At 42.5% G+C, this 17,268-nt stretch overlaps 1 protein-coding gene across 3 annotated transcripts in view; it reads right to left on the bottom strand.

The window, feature by feature from the left end:
- Nucleotides 1–418: 418 nt before the first annotated feature.
- Nucleotides 419–17,268, bottom strand: part of otud4 (OTU deubiquitinase 4) — a 192,532-nt gene continuing 175,682 nt past the window's right edge. For 2 of the 3 annotated variants that reach the window (XM_070871593.1, XM_070871597.1), the window contains 4 exons: nt 16,256–16,412; nt 13,201–13,473; nt 6,543–6,583; nt 419–5,031 (listed from right to left, as the gene is read on the bottom strand). In XM_070871593.1, the coding sequence (XP_070727694.1) occupies nt 3,394–5,031; nt 6,543–6,583; nt 13,201–13,473; nt 16,256–16,412 (2,109 nt within the window). In that variant the 3' untranslated portion in view covers nt 419–3,393. The remainder of the gene's footprint in view (nt 5,032–6,542; nt 6,584–13,200; nt 13,474–16,255; nt 16,413–17,268) is intronic. The other variant, XM_070871596.1, reaches the window with a different exon arrangement.

The following is a 17,268-nucleotide window of genomic DNA, read 5'->3' as shown; positions in this document are numbered from 1 at the left end:
AAAGGGAAGGTCTGGGATAGTTTGGAAGACAGGAGAGATTAGAGAGACAAAAGGGATGATGGGCCAAATTCCAATGGTAATGCCAGGAATTAGAACAACATTAGTCAAGATAGGGTATGAATTGCGGGCTAATGACCAATTGCCATTAGAGACAAGGAGAAAAAAGAAAGAAAAAAAGAAAGAAACAGGCTCTGGGAGGGGGGTGGAGGGAGCCAATGATTGGCAGCAGTTATGCTCCGAAATTTTTGAACTCTATGTTGAGTCCAGAAGGCTGTAAAGTGTCCAAACGAAAGATGGGGTGCTGTTCCTCGAGCTTGCGTTGAGCTTCGTTTAAAAATTTCAGAGTGTAGCCGCTGCCAATCTTTGGCTCCCTCCCCGCGGCACCTCCCACCACCACCCCCCCCCCCACCCCCCCGAGGCTGTTTGTGCCGATTTAGGACTAAAAAGGAACTCATCTTATGGAGGCAGAGAGCATGACTAAAGTACTGAACAAGTACTTTGCATATATCTTCACGAAAGAGGATGAAGTTAATGCCACAGTAGAGGGGGGGAGTAAAGATAGTAGATGGGATAAAAATAAATAGAAAGGATAGGTTGGCATCACTCAAAGTTACCAGTCCAGATGGGATGCAACCTAGGTTCCTAAGGGAAGCAAGGGTGTAGATAGCAGAAGCTCTGATTATAATCTTTCAATCTTCCTTGAATATGGGAGTGGTGACAGAGGACTGGAGGATTGCAAATGTTACACGTCTGTTCAAAAAAGAGGGGAGGAATAAACCTAGAAATTACAGGCCAGCCAAAAATCAGTGCGAAAAATTCTAGAAACCATTGTCAAGGACAAAATTAATTCTCACTTGGAGAAGCATAGGTTAATAAGGAACAGCCATCATGGATTTGTTAAAGGCAAATCGTCTGACTTACCTGATGGAGTTCTTTGATAAAGTAACAGAGAGGACTGATGAAGGTGCAGTAGATGTTGAATATATGGACTTTCAAAAGGTACATAACAGATTTATTCAGAAAATAGAAGCACATGGGATTAAAGGGATGGTGATAACTTAGATACGTAATTGCCTCAGGGATAGGAGGCAGAGAGTAGTGGTGAATGGTTGTTTTTTTTGACTGGAAAGAAGTATGCAGTGGGGTCGCCCAGGGATCAGTATTAAGACCACTGCTTTTCTTGTTATATATAAATAACCTGGACTTGGGTATGAAAGTGGGATTAGGCTGGATAGCTCTTTGTCGGTCAGCACGGACACGATGGGCCGAATGGCCCCCTTCTGTGCTGTAAATTTCTAGGATTCTAGTGAGTACAATTTCGCATTTCGCAGATGATACAAAATTTGCCAAAATAGTAAATAGTGAGCAGGATAATAGCAGACTTCAGGACATACACTGATGAAATGGGTAGACACATGGCAGATGCAGTTGAATGCAGATAAGTGTGAAGTGATGCACTTTGGGAGGAACAACATGTAGAGACAGTATAATCTAAACGGTACTATTTTGAGGGGAGGTGCAGAATAGAGGGACCTGGAGTGCATATTCACAAATCTTTGAAGGTGGCAGGGCAAATTGATAAGGTAGTTAAGAAAGCACATAGGATAATTGGGTTTATAAATGGGGGCATTGAATACAGAAACAAGGAAGTCATGCTAAACATTTAAACACCACTGTGTACAATTCGGGGCACCACACTTTAGGAAGGATGTCAGGGCATTGGAGCGGGCACAGAGAAGTTTTACCAGGATGATACCAATGATCAGGGACTTCAGTTATGAGATTGGAGAAGCTGGGATTGTTCTCCTTAAAGCAGAGAAGGTTAAGGAACATAAGAACAGGTGTACGCCACTCAGCCCCTCAAATCTGTTCTGCCATTAAATGAGATTATGTCTGATCTGTTCTTAACTCCATCCACCTGTCTTGGCTCCATATCCTTTTAAGAGTGCAACGCAGATTTCACCAGAACGTTACCAGAACTCCAAGGCTTCGATTACAAGGAGAGATTACAAACACTAAGCGTGTATTCCCTTGAATCTAGAAGGTTAAGGGGTGATTTGATTGAGGTTTAGCATGACTTCCTGGTTACTATATTCAATGCCCCCATTTTTAAGCACAAGTATCCCATATGCTTTCTTGACCATCTTGCCTAGCAAAAATCTATCGATCTCAGTTTTAAAATTTTTGATTAAGCTTTTGTGGGAGAGTTCCACGCTTCTAGCGCCCTTTGCACGAAGAAGTGTTTCCTAACTTCTCTCCTGAATGGACAGGCTCTGATTCTAAGGTTATGTTCCCTTGTCCTAGACTCCCCCATCAGTGTAAAATGTTGTCTCTATCTACGCTATCAATTTCTTTCAAAATCCTAAAAACCTCAATCAAGTCACCCCTTAATCTATATTCTAATTCTTGGAGCCCTGGTAACATTCTGGTGAATCTCCGCTGCACTCCTTCCAAGGTCAATATATATTTTCTAAGGTGTGGTGCTCAGAACTCTACAGAGAACTCCAGATGTGGTCTAACCAAGGCTTTATATAGCTGTAGCAAAACTTCCTCCCCTTTATATTATAGCCCTCTAGCTATAAAGGCTATCATTCTATTAGCCTTTTTGATTATTTTTTTGTACCCGATTCCTACATTTTAGTGATCTCTGTAAATGGACCCCTAGATCTCTTTGGACCTATACTGCTCCTAACTTTTCACCCTTTAAATAATACTCAAATCTATCCTTTGGATGATCTCACACTTACCTGCGTTGAAATCCATCTGCCACATTTCTCTCACTCACTTAATCTATCAACATCTCTTTGTAATGTTATGCCCCCGCTACACTACTTATTATGCCGTCAATCTTTGTGTCATCGGCAAACTTGGATATATGGCTCTCTATTGTGTTATCCAATTCATTAATAAATATAGTGACTAGTTGAGGCTCAAACACAGATCCTTAGTCACTTCCATCCAATAAGTGGAGACCTAATAAAATTATGAGGGGTTTTGATACAGCAAGTAGGGAGAAACTGTTTCTTCTGGCAAGTGGGTCGGTAACCAGAGGTCACAGATTTAAAATCACTGGCAAAACTCGAGAGGAAATTTTTCGCTGAGGGTTGTTATGATCTGAATGCACTACCTGAAAGGGTGGTAGTAGATTCCAGAGGAACTTTTAAAAGGCAATTGGAGAGGACTAATTTGCAGGGTTATGGGAAAAAGGCTGGGGTGTGGGACTAAATTGGACAGCTCTTTCAAAGAGGCACGACGGGCCAGATGGCCTTCTTCTGTGCTGTAAAATTCTATGATTGTTGCACAAAAGAGGACACAAATCTTTAAATCCTCGCAAAAATAGCTGAGATCTGCTTAAATCTATCAGTTCTATGTTTTCCACAATTTGCTCAGTTATCATTTTCTTACAGCGGAATTAGGTTTCACCCCCTCTCTATATCTCTGTTTTTTAAAACTATTGTGTTTCCCTTCACTCAACACTCCACTAGCATTTTCCACAGCTGCCCGATTCTGAAATTCCTTTGCATCATGATCTCTCCTGTTGCCAAGACCAGTTACTTCATCAAGTCTCTTCTTACTCACATAAAGCCTTTTATTTTCTACTGTTTCCTGTACACTTTCATGCCTATCAGCACCAAGACCTATAGGTATTTCAGAACTCTGTACCACTCTGTTTACACCCTCAGCATTGCTGTCTTTAGTCGGTGACTTGCTATCTCCCTTCTTTGTGTCAGCTTCAGAGTCCCTACTGTTAACATGGCTATCATGTAAGCAACTTGTGCTTTTTGATGACCAAGGTTTTCCTTGCCATTTTTTCCTGCCCATCTCCCTTTCTCCCTGCTTACGGACATAAGGAGAACATCGATACGCAGTCCTTTCTGAAGGACCATCTTCTTTTATGTAGTGTCTTTCCTCTCCCAAAGTCTGATTGTAAAAATCCACATGTTTGCTACTGCTTAATATGGCAGGCATTTTGTAATTCTTCTCATTGCTTTGATTCATGAAGGTGCCTTCTACAGCATGTGCTACAGCATCATCTTTTGATTCACCAATGCTCTGTAAAGTTAAATCACTTCTGGATTTTGCCTCAAATGGCTGACTAACAACTTCTGAATGACTTGCATCAGCTCCCGCAAGCTTTTGGGGCTCAATAATCTCTGTAGCCACACCAGAAAGCCCTGTGGCAGGTGCTAGATTTAGCTTTTCTGTCAGTAATGGCTCTTTTTCTCTCCTAACAGCTGAGTGTTGCTTTGCACATCCTTCATGAGGATTCGGAGCTGATCGCTCTTCAACACCCGAGGGACATATGTCTCCAATGTCACCACCAGGTTCTGTCGATAACTGAGAATCTTTGAAAAAAACAGGCTGAGCCTTAGACAGTCTGCCCTTTCCAGCACTGGTGAACACTGTTGGCTGTTTCCCTGTCTCTTCTATTTTATGAATCTGAGTGTTGCCCGACACCTGTTCACACACATCTGGTGCACCAGCCTTCTGGTCACTTTGACATGCAGAGCTCCCACTATTTATCTGCAATGGAAATACATGACTCGGTAGAGCCATATACATGGGATGAAAACTGAAAGCGTGCATGTGTGTATTCTGGCTAAATAATGCCTGTGGTAGAGGTGCTCTCCATCCAGAATGCTGGGTTCCATCTGAAATCAGGGTAGGAAAATACCGCGGAAAAAAGGGATTAAAGTTTTGATGCAGCTGTTCAGGGGGAGGTGAGGCTAGGACAGATTTGTTTTTGTGAGCCAGGAGTGGTGTAGTTGTCTGTGGCAGTAATGAATGGCTGCTATCATCACTGACATCTCTTTGTACCGACTGGCCAGGGTTGTTGGTCTCCGGAGGACTGGATATGTATGGCGGGATCATAACATTCTCATTATGCACATGCCCAGCAGTCGCCTGGAACCAAGGATTCGGGTGAAGCACTGCAGCAGGAACCCTTGGATACATCCCACAACTTTTCAAATAAGCCTCGTTCAGTGGGTACAGATATGAATATGGTGCCCACAATGGCAAACTGTAAGCCTGAAAAGAAAGAGAGAAACTTAAGTTTGATATGAAAGAACACAATCACATGTGATATAATAAATCACTGGCTACAGGTACCAGTGCAGCAGTTCTCAAACTGTAGGTTGTTAAAATAAGCTTCCATTAAGTGAATCATCGGCACTCGCTGTCCATCGCAGGTCACGGCTCCAACTCCTGCCCAATGCTACTGCTTCACTCAAAGATTACACTCCGCCACTTTCAGTGGGCATCAATTCTTAATCCCACAATAGTTTTTGCCAGATTAGGAATTCCTTACCTTACTGAAAAATTCCCTTAAGAGTGAAGCATCAACAGCAGGTTACAGCTGGAGCGGAGAAAAATCAGTGAGTGATACTGCCTCAGTGAAGAGGAAGTAGGGGTGGAGGGGGGGACAGAGAGAAAGGGGAAAGTCACAGGTACATTATGGTTATGGGGAGGTGGGGCATAGATGCAGATTTTTTAAAATTAGCAAAAGGTGCAGAATTGCTTTATTACACTGACCAGGATGCTCCATTAGGTAAATGCAATAAAATATACAATAATACTTGTGATAAATCAAGACAAGTCAAAATTGCTGACCAAAATGTATTTGGAGAAAAAAAAAGCACAAAATCCTGCATGAAGTGTATGGATATGTCCCATCTTATATAACCTATTCAAAACACAATGGGGCCGATTTTCAGCAGCCCACCGCCCGCTGCCACCAACATTCCTCCTGCAGATCCGTCCAGTGCCACTTTGGAGGTGGCCTGGAGCGGGCGGGAGGGGAGAGCCGCCGGAAACCGCCCGCTGACATCAGCGGACGGCCGAGTGGCGCAATTGAGCTCCCGCCCGCCGAGCTCCCAGATTCCTGCGAGCGGGAGTCAGCGGGACTCGGCGGGAGAACGGGGGTGGACCGCTGGCTGCAGGCTGATCTGTCCCCGACGGGGGTGGGGGTAGCTGCTTCTGATCCCTATACAGTTAATTCCTACTGGAAAATGCACGTGTGCAGACATCACGCAATGGCAGGATTGGGGGCATTGACCATGTTCGAAAATCCTGCTGGCACTCGATGTCTAGGCACACACGGGAAAGGCCATTTGCAGCAAAAAAGTGGCAGGCTGCCAGCACCAGCTGAACTGCACCCCAACGACAGTTAGTAGAGGGGTGGAATGGGGTGGGGGGGGGAGAGGTGATTAAGCATTCTCACATTTATATGATTGGACTTAGGTTGATCCCCAAAAAATATTTTAATATTGTATGTAAGTTTTGTGTTATATTATTGGTCTGTAAAAGCAGCAGCAATAGCAATTCAATTCATGCAAAAAGAGGGTAGATTGTATTATGTTACAATAGTCACAAAACTGCCTAAAATGAGAATGTAGCTTTAAGGAAACCAAATATTCAGGAATTAAAGTTGGTCTTGCAGAAACATGTGCAATGTAAGTCAGTAGAGCAGACAAGTTTCCTGATGTTAAGGATTTTTTAATACTCTGTCTGGAACAGCTACTCAAGGTAAACTGCCCTACCTTAACACCAAGGTTGTAGAAAAAGCGCAGGATGCTTTTATCTGTTTGAAGAAAGGACAAGGAAACAACGTTAGAAATCATTATTTTCCCTAAAGTAATCACAAGTGCCGATCAGATTTACTTGATTGTGCATGTTCCATTAAATTTAAAAACAATCATTGAAATCCAAGTACAGTGCACAATGTGTTGTGGTACCCACATGCTATGCAATTGATGTTATGAGACAGTTTTGTACTTACAATTCCCCATACATCAAACTGAAGAAAAAGGAAGTATCAACCTCAGACCACTCCCACATATCTCCTTACAGTTAGCTCAAAACATTTCTGGTGGAGGCCTGGAAGCAAGTTTCTCCAATCTTTTCTTATAACTCAATCTAGTCCCTTTAAGATTGTGAAGTGTGCATAATATAAACAGTGCTCACGGAGTTTGCTCTAATACACTAGACTATCTTTTATACTGGTTCTGTTTTAATTCAGATTCTAGGAGACTAGTTTCCCGTGCTGGTTTTAAGCTGTTGAATCCACTCCCTTACTCTGGCAGTAGACCCATGAGAAATATTTGGTGATAGGAAGGAACAATATGTATGAATATAAAGGGGCTGCAGGAGGGGTCAAAACTAAAAATCATGGTTTAAAAACTAGTATTAAAACACTCTACCTAAACGCGCGCAGCATTCGAAATAAAGTAAATGAGTTGACGGCACAAATCATTACAAATGGGTATGATTTGGTGGCCATTACAGAAACATGGTTGCAGGGTGGCCAAGACTGGGAATTAAACATACAGGGGTATCTGACAATTCAGAAAGATAGACAAGAAGGGAAAGGAGGTGGGGTAGCTCTGTTAATAAAGGATGATATCAGGGCAGTTGTGAGAGACGATATTGGCTCTAATGAACAAAATGTTGAATCATTGTGGGTGGAGATTAGAGATAGTAAGGGGAAAAAGTCACTGGTGGGCGTAGTGTATAGGCCCCCAAATAATAACTTCACGGTGGGGCGGACAATAATCAAGGGAATAATGGAGGCATGTGAAAAAGGAACGGCAGTAATCAGGGGGGATTTTAACCTACATATCGATTGGTCAAATCAAATCGCACGGGGTAGCCTGGAGGAGGAATTCATAGAATGCATACGGGATTGTTTCTTAGAACAGTATGTTACAGAACCTACAAGGGAGCAAGCTATCTTAGATCTGGTCCTGTGTATTGAGACAGGAATAATAAACGATCTCTTAGTAAAAGATCCTCTCGGAATGAGTGATCACAGTATGGTTGCATTTGTAATACAGATTGAGGGTGAGGAAGTAGTGTCTCAAACGAGCGTACTATGCTTAAACAAAGGGGACTACTGTGGGATGAGGCCAGAGTTGGCTAAAGTAGACTGGAAACACAGACTAAACGGTGACACAATTGAGGAACAGTGGAGGACTTTTAAGGAGCTCTTTCATGGTGCTCAACAAAAATATATTCCAGTGAAAAAGAAGGGCGGTAAGAGAAGGGATAACCAAGGAAATAAAGGAGAGTATCAAATTAAAAACCAATGCGTATAAGGTGGCCAAGGTTAGTGGGAAACTAGCAGATTGGGAAAGTTTTAAACGACAGCAAAGAATGACTAAGAAAGCAATAAAGAAAGGAAAGATAGATTATGAAAGTAAACTTGCGCAAAACATAAAAACAGATAGTAAAAGCTTTTACCGATATATAAAACGGAAAAGAGTGACAAAAGTAAATGTTGGTCCCTTAGAAGATGAGAAGGGGGATTTAATAATGGGAAATGTGGAAATGGCTGAGACCTTAAACAATTATTTTGCTTCGGTCTTCACAGTGGAAGACACAAAAACCATGCCAAAAATTGCTGGTCACGGGAATGTGGGAAGGGAGGACCTTGAGATAATCACTATCACTAGGGGGGTAAGTGCTGAACAGGCTAATGGGACTCAAGGTAGACAAGTCCCCATGTCCTGATGAAATGCATCCCAGGGTATTAAAAGAGATGGCGGAAGTTATAGCAGATGCATTCGTTATAATCTACCAAAATTCTCTGGACTCTGGGGAGGTACCAGCGGATTGGAAAGCAGCTAATGTAACGCCTCTGTTTAAAAAAGGGGGCAGACAAAAGGCAGGTAACTATAGGCCGGTTAGTTTAACATCTGTAGTGGGGAAAATGCTTGAAGCTATCATTAAGGAAGAAATAGCGGGACATCCAGATAGGAATAGTGCAATCAAGCAGATGCAACATGGATTCATGAAGGGGAAATCATGTTTAGCTAATTTACTGGAATTCTTTGAGGATATAACGAGTATGGTGGATAGAGGTGTACCGATGGATGTGGTGTATTTAGATTTCCAAAAGGCATTCGATAAAATGCCACACAAAAGGTTACCGCAGAAGATAAAGGTACACGGAGTCAGAGGAAATGTATTAGCATGGATCGAGAATTGGCTGGCTAACAGAAAGCAGAGAGTCTGGATAAATGGGTCCTTTTCGGGTTGGAAATCGGTGGTTAGTGGTGTGCCACAGGGATCGGTGCTGGGACCACAACTGTTTACAATATACATAGATGACCTGGAAGAGGGGACAGAGTGTAGTGTAACAAAATTTGCAGATGACACAAAGATTAGTGGGAAAGCAGGTTGTGCAGAGAACACAGAGGGGCTGCAAAGAGATTTAGATAGGTTAAGCGAATGGGCTAAGGTTTGGCAGATGGAATACAATGTCGGAAAATGTGAGGTCATCCACCTTGGAAAAAAAAAACAGTAAAAGGGAATATTATTTGAACGTGAAGAAATTACAACATGCTGCGCTGCAGAGGGACCTGGGGGTCCTTGTGCATGAATCCCAAAAAGTTAGTTTGCAGGTGCAACAGGTAATCAGGAAGGCAAATGGAATGTTGGCCTTCATTGCGAGAGGGATGGAGTACAAAAGCAGGAGGTCCTGCTGCAACTGTATAGGGTATTGATGAGGCCGCACCTGGAGTACTGCATGCAGTTTTGGTCACCTTACTTAAGGAAGGATATATTAGCCTTGTAGGGGGTACAGAGACGATTCACTAGGCTGATTCCGGAGATTAGGGGGTTACCTTATGATGATAGATTGAGTAGATTGGGTCTTTACTCGTTGAAGTTCAGAAGGATGCGGGGTAATCGTATAGAAACATTTAAAATAATGAAAGGGATAGACAAGATAGAAGAAGAGAGGTTGTTTCCACTGGTTGAGGAGACTAGAACTACTGGGCACAGCCTCAAAATACGGGGGAGCCAATTTAAAACCGAGTTGAGAAGGAATTTCTTCTTCCAGAGGGTTATGAATCTGTGGAATTCTCTGCCCAAGGAAGCAGTTGAGGCTAGTTCATTGAATGTATTCAAATCACAGATAGATAGATTTTTAACCAATGAGGGAATTAAGGGTTGTGGGGAGCGGGCGGGTAAGTGGAGCTGAGTCCACAGCCAGATCAGCCATGATCTTGTTGAATGACGGAGCAGACTCGAGGGGCTAGATGGCCTACTCCTGTTCCTAATTCTTATGTTCTCATGTTCTTATGACTCACAACACCAGTCTCCCAGAATAAAACTAAAACAGCACCAGTATAAAAGCATCTTTTGTTGAATGCTTTAAACCTTAAAGGGAAATTACTGAAAACCAAAAGTACTGGGAACACACGTCTAGCCTGTGCACAACAACAACAACTTGTATTTATATAGCGCTTTTAACATAGTAAAACATCCCAAGGCGCTTCACAGGAGCGTTATCAAACAAAATTTGACACAAAGCCGCATAAAGAGATATTAGGACAGTTGACCAAAAGGTAGGTTTTAAGGTGCATCTTAAGAGGAGGAAAGAGAGGCGGAGAAGATTACAAATGAAATTCCAGAACTTAGGGCCTCGGCAGGTGAAAGCACGGCTGCCAATGGTGGAGCGATTAAAATTGGGGATGTACAAAAAGCCAGAATTGTAAAGCTTTGGGTGTGGATCATTCATCAGGTCAAATTTTGATGCAACTTTCATCCTGATATTTTGGGGATTTTTCCCTGATTTTCATTGTGAAAATGATGGGGAGAAAGGAAAGGTTCAAGCCAAATAAGGTGACCCGGCAATTACTCATTTAATTTGCAATGAAAAATCTTTTCAAGTTTCCTAAGCCAATAATTCAGATCTCTTGAAGAGATGTGTGAATAGTCAATGAGGCATGACCATGATGATGTATAAGGCACTAACTGGTGAACAGGTATGTGGGAAAAGGATCATTAGCATTGTTACATCTGATCTGGTTCATAGCAAGGACTGATCCCATTCAAATAATTTTCAGCAATATTACCAGAAAGTAAAAACAAGAAGGACCAGCGTTTGGGTTGTGCCTTATACAGTACAGGAAGGAAACTACATGATGAAATTAAATGATCACTGCTGCAGGAAAATTCCTTGTGGAAACTACAGATAGGCTTTGCTCATCTGACAACTTTACCCACGTATGGAGAACAAAAGAATGCCACCCTCCCAAAAGTTGGTATTTCGTGTCTAACTCTCATTAATGATGTAATCTTTAATATAAATTTGCAAATCCAGTTACAATTTAGCAAAAGAAAAATACTTTAAATTGAGAGGACTGCAACAGTTAAAACAACAAACTGTCCTCCCCAACCTAGTTTTAATAATTTACAATCGAGTAAAAGTTCCTCTGTAGAAGGAATTTCTGTGTATCGGTGACAGAGTAACATCTGACCCACAAAGTATAAACTTTTGTATCTAAACAGCAGCCAGTTTGAAACATCTCTGGTATGAAAATGCAAGTCAGCTATATTTTTTTAAATTATATTTTTAACAAGTTTTAGAAGGTCTTAATATTTGTAAAATACATTTTCTGTGAAGATAATATATCTTAAACACAAACAGATTTATTTCAACTATCTTTTGAGCCAATCAATTAAGGAAGGTGAAGAAAGAGATCTGGGCGTTCTAGTGCACAGATCTCTAAAGTTACATGAGCGCTAGCTAGAACAAATAGGATGTTGGGGTGCGTTCATAGGACAATTGATTATAAGATGAGGCATACTATTTTGTCCTTGTACAAGACCTTGGTCAGGACTCATTTGGAATACTGTGTCCAGTTTTGATCTCCTCACATGGTGGGTGATATTTAGAAAGGGTGAAGAGCATATCCACTAGATTAATTTCCAGTATAAAGCATCTTAGTTATCAAAATAGGCTGAAAGAGTTGGGACTCTATACTTAGAGAAGCATAGACTTAGAGGTAATCTGATTGAGGTTTACAAGGTGATGAATAGATTGTGTTCCAGCTGACAGTTTGTTTCAATTGAACAGGTTAGGGAAGACCAGTGGCAATATTCCCTAATTTCTTTGGGGGTGCGCGACCCCTTTAAAGGGCTATCCGGCGCATTCAAATTCCCACACATGTGCGGCTTTTCCATTTAAAAGCTGGTGAGCCGGCTGTGTGGGATCTCCAGACTGCTGCATGGCTGAGTGGCGTAACGGGAACATTGGCCAGGGGTCATCATTTTAAGGTTTATTCGGCCAGATCTACGTTTGTTGTCAGGAAGTGGTTCTTTCCCCAGAGAATAGTGGACCTCTGGAACAGGCTGTCGCCCCGTGGGGTGCTCGCTGATTCACTGAATTTCTTCAAGTGAGAACTGGACCTGTTTTCTGGTGGGGCGGATATCACCTATTACAAAAAAAATTGGTACTTCAGGGAATTCAGGGCCAGAGTGCTCTCCTGGACTAGTTTTGATCGCCAAGATGGATCGGAGAGGAATTTCCCAGACTTCCCCCCCCCCCCCCCCAAAATTAGCCTGTGTTTTATCTGTATTTTGTCTCTCTCAGGAGATCACATAGTTTCGAGTGGGGTGGAGTGTGTATATCTTGTGTATCACAATTGTGTTGGACAGGCTGGATCAACCAGAGGGTCTATAATTGTATATAGGATTCCTGAGAGACAAATCAATTATTGATTATGTTTTTTTAAGGTTGTACAATTAACACTTCCTATGTTGCCCCTTTCTTCCCTCCTTAAAAATACCCATACTCTGATAATTAGATCACACTAGCAAAATAATTATGTGAAAGTATGTAAATTGTAAACTCAAGAAAATTAATTGCAGCTTGTATAATGTGCTTTCCAGGTTAGAGGATTCCGTTTTTGTCTAACTGGGTGGTGCAGTAGGTTAGCGCAATACCCTTTCAGCTCTGGCACTTATGGTCAATAAGGCACATGGAAATTTATTGGTTCTAGGTGCCCTACATGAAATTAATTTGGACCGTCTCAATCCAATTCATGGCAAGACTGACAAAACACAACGGCATACAATTTGGCACAAATTACCACTAATAGTAGTAAAAAGAAAGTAGTGAATGCTGCAAATCTAAAATAAAAACAGAAAATGTTGGGAATAATCAAGCAGGAGCTGAAAAGACAGCATACAATTTAATACACTAGCCCATCTTCCTTTCAGACACTGACTGACCTGCTGTGCACTTTACAGCAGTTGCTGCTTTTTTATTTTTATTACAAAGTACCAATGTTTGGAAACTTGCTCAGTGAGACCATAGGATGGCACATGTGGGAAAACAGAAGAATTCACAATAATGTAGAAAGTCAAAAAAATCTAGTACAGTTTGTTTTTAAAGTTCACAGTATTTACCTGTTGGAAGATCGGCTCCACTTTTGTTGTATGAATACACAGGTGCACTGGTAAGGTACTCTCCCTTTTCATTAAGAGCAAACCCAGGGTACAATAAATCATCATAAGAGCTTGGAATCTGAGGTGTAGGCATTGGTGGCAGACTATCTCCACGCAAAGGAGCACTAAGTGGGGTAATCAGGGTTGAAGTCTCTTGAGCCTGTGACATAGCTGGATTGGGCATCACGGAAGATGCTGGAGTTACAGCTGCAATGACCATCTGTGGTGAACTATCTGTCAAACAAACAGAAGAAGCTACCTTCATTATTCTTTCTTTAAAATAAAAGTCACACAACAAAGACGCTGTGAACCACAATTCTGAATTCTCAAACTTTGTAGTTTTAGAAGACAAGTATTTGTTGATAAGCAACTGAGCATTTGGCTTCCAGCTATGTAGTTATGAAAATATAAACATTCTCTGGCTTTATTAACATTACTCGAGTAACACTCGGCTTTAGAAATGTACAGAAAATCACTCATTTTGTTAGAGGAAATACTAGCATTTTGAAAAGATGTTAAAGGATTCAGTACTTAAGAGGGTTAATCCACTGTTATTAAACTCCATTTGATTATTAAATGTGTTCCAGATTTGTACATTACATAGCTCATTAAATTCTTAATACACGGTAAATCAATTCCAATAGGTTTGCAGTAAAAGGAGTATAAAACACTAGTTCGTCCCCAGCTGGAGTATTGTGTCCAATTCTGGGCACTATTAGGAAGGACATGAAGGCTTTGGCGAGGGTATGGAAGAGATTTACTAGAACGGTTCCAGGGATTACAGTTACGTGGATAGACTGGAGAAGCTGGTGTTGTTCTCCTTAGAGCAGAGAAGGCTAAGAGGAGACTTGATAGCAGTATTTAAAATCATGAAGGGTTGAGATAGAGTAAATAAAGAGAAACCCTCTCCAAGGGGTGAAGGGTCGATAACGAGAGGTCACGGGTTTAAGATGATTGGCAAAAGAACCAGAGGCGACATGAGGAAAACATTTTTTTTTTAAACTCAACGTTAGGAGTTGGAATGCACTGCTTGTTAGGGTGATGGATACAGATTCAATAGTAGCCTTCAAAAGGGAATTGGATAAATACTTGAAGGCGAAACAATTGCAGGGATATGCAGAAAGAGCAGGGGAGTGGGACTAACGGGATTGTTCTTCGAAAGAGCAGACTCGCTGGGCCGAATGGTCTCTTTCTGTGCTGTACTATTCTATGATTCTATAACTACAATTCAGTAAGTACTCAGCCTTTAAGATACATCTGAAATACTCCTAAAATAAAACTTAGAACCTTTTCCAAAGAAATAATTTGATACGCAGTATATTATAAATAAAATAACAAATATAGGGGCCAAGTTTCGGCCTGAGTTGCTCCTGCTTTTTTGGAGCAACTGGTTTAGAATGGAGTATCTTAGAAATTTGAATTCTCAGCATTTAGTTTGCTCCAGTTCTAGTCAGTTAGAACAGTTTCACTTTGGAACAGAATTTTTTTTTCAAAAGGGGGCGTGTCCGGCCACTTACGCCTGTTTTCAAAGTTTAGGCAGTGAAAACTTACTTCAAACTAACTTAGAATGGAGTAAGTGAAGATTTTTGTACATTTGAAAAAACCTTGTCTACACTTTAGAAAATCAGGCGTAGGTTACAAATCAGGCGTAGGGAATGGGGGGGGGGGGGGTTTAAAGGGAAGTTTACAAACATTAAACACTTCAGTTTTACAAATAAAGAGCCATCATCAATAAATGATAAATACATCAATAAATCAACCAATAAATCAATCAAAAAAAATTTATAAAAAATAAATTTAAAAAAGAAATCAATAAATAAAACATTTTCTACTTACCGACTGCAGCACCGGGAGTCCTCCAACAGCGTGCTGGGATGCCCCCCCAGTGTGTCTCTGTCAGTGTCTCTATCTCTCTGTCTGTCTGTGTGTGTGTCTCTCACTCTCTGTCTGTCAGTGTCTGTGTTTCTGACAGCGAGGGGAGGGGGAGAAGGGGGGTGGGGGGGAGGGGGAGAAGGAGGGTGGGGGGAGGGGCAGAGAAGGGGGGTGGGGGGGAGGGGGAGAAGGGGGGTGGGGGAGGGGGGAGGGAGGGTAGGGGAAGGGAGGGAGGAGAAGAGGAGGGGCAAGGAGAAGGGGGGAGGAGAAGGGGGGAGAAAGGGGGAGAAGGGAGAGAGGATGGAGGGAGGGAAGGAGAGAGGAGGGAGGGTAGGAGAGAGGAGGGAAGGAGAGAGGAGGGAGGGAGGGAAGGAGAGAGGAGGGAGGGTGGGAAGGAGAGAGGAGGGGGGGAGGAGGGAGGGGGGGGGAAGAGGAAGGAAGGGAGAGAAGGAGGCTGAACGGCCGGGCCCAAGACTTCGGGCTGGATTTACAGGTAGGTGGCGTCGGGTCTCGGGGGGGGGGGGGGGGGGGGAAAAGAGTCGTGGAGTTCTGTGTGGGGTGGGGGGGAAGAGAGAGAGTCGCGGAGGTCCGGGGGGTCGCGGAGGTCGGGTCGCCGGGGGGGATGAGAGCAGGGGTTGGGTCGGGTGGGAGGAGCCTTATCCACGCAGCCCCAGTGAGGACATTCGGCCAGGGCTAGGGGCTGCGTGCTTCGGGCCCCTCCCAGTTTTGGGCGCCTGGAGCTACTGCACATGCGCGCCCACTGTAGTGCGCATGTGCAGAGGTCCCGGCACTGTTTTCAGCGCAGGGACCTGGCTCCGCCCCCACAGTTCATGCTGCACCACGCCCAGCTCCAGAGGGCCTGCAGGGAGCCGGAGAATAGGTAAGTTTTTTTAGGCGCACTTTGTGGCGCGTAAAACGGGCGTCCAGGTCCGGGGCGCGGCCCGAAACTTGGGCCCATTAGGAGGTTGAATTTTATGGTTGGATGACCTTTAACAACTCTAACGTCACTCGCTTTTAAGATGTCATTTGAACTTCTCACCCCAGCCGTGCAACTCACGTTGGCAAAATGTATCATTACTTTGCATTATGTGAAATACTTAACAGAACTATCTTTCCAATTGTAAATCACGATTTAAGATATTACCTGATGATTGGTAAGCGATTAACTGGGGTGGATGTACTGAAAGTACCGGTGGAGTCACTGATGATGTTGAGGATGGTAGATGTGACATTCTCAGATCTGACTGAGGGACAGGATCTGTTCTTTGGGTTGTAGGGTAAGGGGGCATCTCCAGTGGCTTCTTCAAGACAAATGTTTTTTTTTAAAGAAATTAAGTTACTGAAATTTAATACAAAATATGCAATCCCATAACTATTTTTTTTGCACACAAATTACAAGTGATTATGTGCATTAGAAACTGACTGAATGACTGCAACCTTGGTGGGACCTTCTGAACTTTATTAAACTGGATTTCGTTAATAAACTTACAATCACTCCTTTAAGAAAGCTTTGTCAATGGCATTTAGCAAATGCACTGTGAGGTCACTTTATTAACCAAAATGGCATTTGATTACATTTTCACGTTTTTCTATGAAATCAGTTACTTAATACCTAGCACCTAGTTTCTGGCATTCAGCCTGTAAAGACCCACATACAGCAATAAATACATTCAGTATCATCCAAACTCCAGACACGGTTAGATACAGAATAGAAAAAGAACTTGCATTTATGTAGCACCTTTCACATCCATCAAAAGTGCTTCATTAAGTGTAGTCACTATTGTGATGTTGGTAAACATGGCAGCCAATTTGTGCACAGCAAGGTTCCACAAATAACAAGATAATTTACCAGATAATCTGCTTCAGTGGTATGGGTTGAGGGATAGATATTGTTGAGAACATCAGGAGAACTTCCTTGCTCCCCTACATGTTGTGCCATGGGATCTTTTATGTACAGGACAATTGGAGCCTTGGTTTAATGTCTCATCTGAAAGACAGCAGCTCTAACAATACTTAAGTGTAGGTTATGCGCTCAAGTCTTTGGGTGCAGCTTGAAACTAAACAAAAACTGTGCTACAGGTCAGAAACACTATTGCAGCTGTCACTTCAAGCCACGTCAGAAGGTGTGAATCCTCGGCGGTCACTCAACCCCGAGCT

This window comes from Pristiophorus japonicus, chromosome 2 (assembly GCF_044704955.1).
Source record: "Pristiophorus japonicus isolate sPriJap1 chromosome 2, sPriJap1.hap1, whole genome shotgun sequence".
Lineage (NCBI taxonomy): Eukaryota > Metazoa > Chordata > Chondrichthyes > Pristiophoridae > Pristiophorus > Pristiophorus japonicus.
This window is presented reverse-complemented; position numbering and strand designations above follow the sequence as displayed.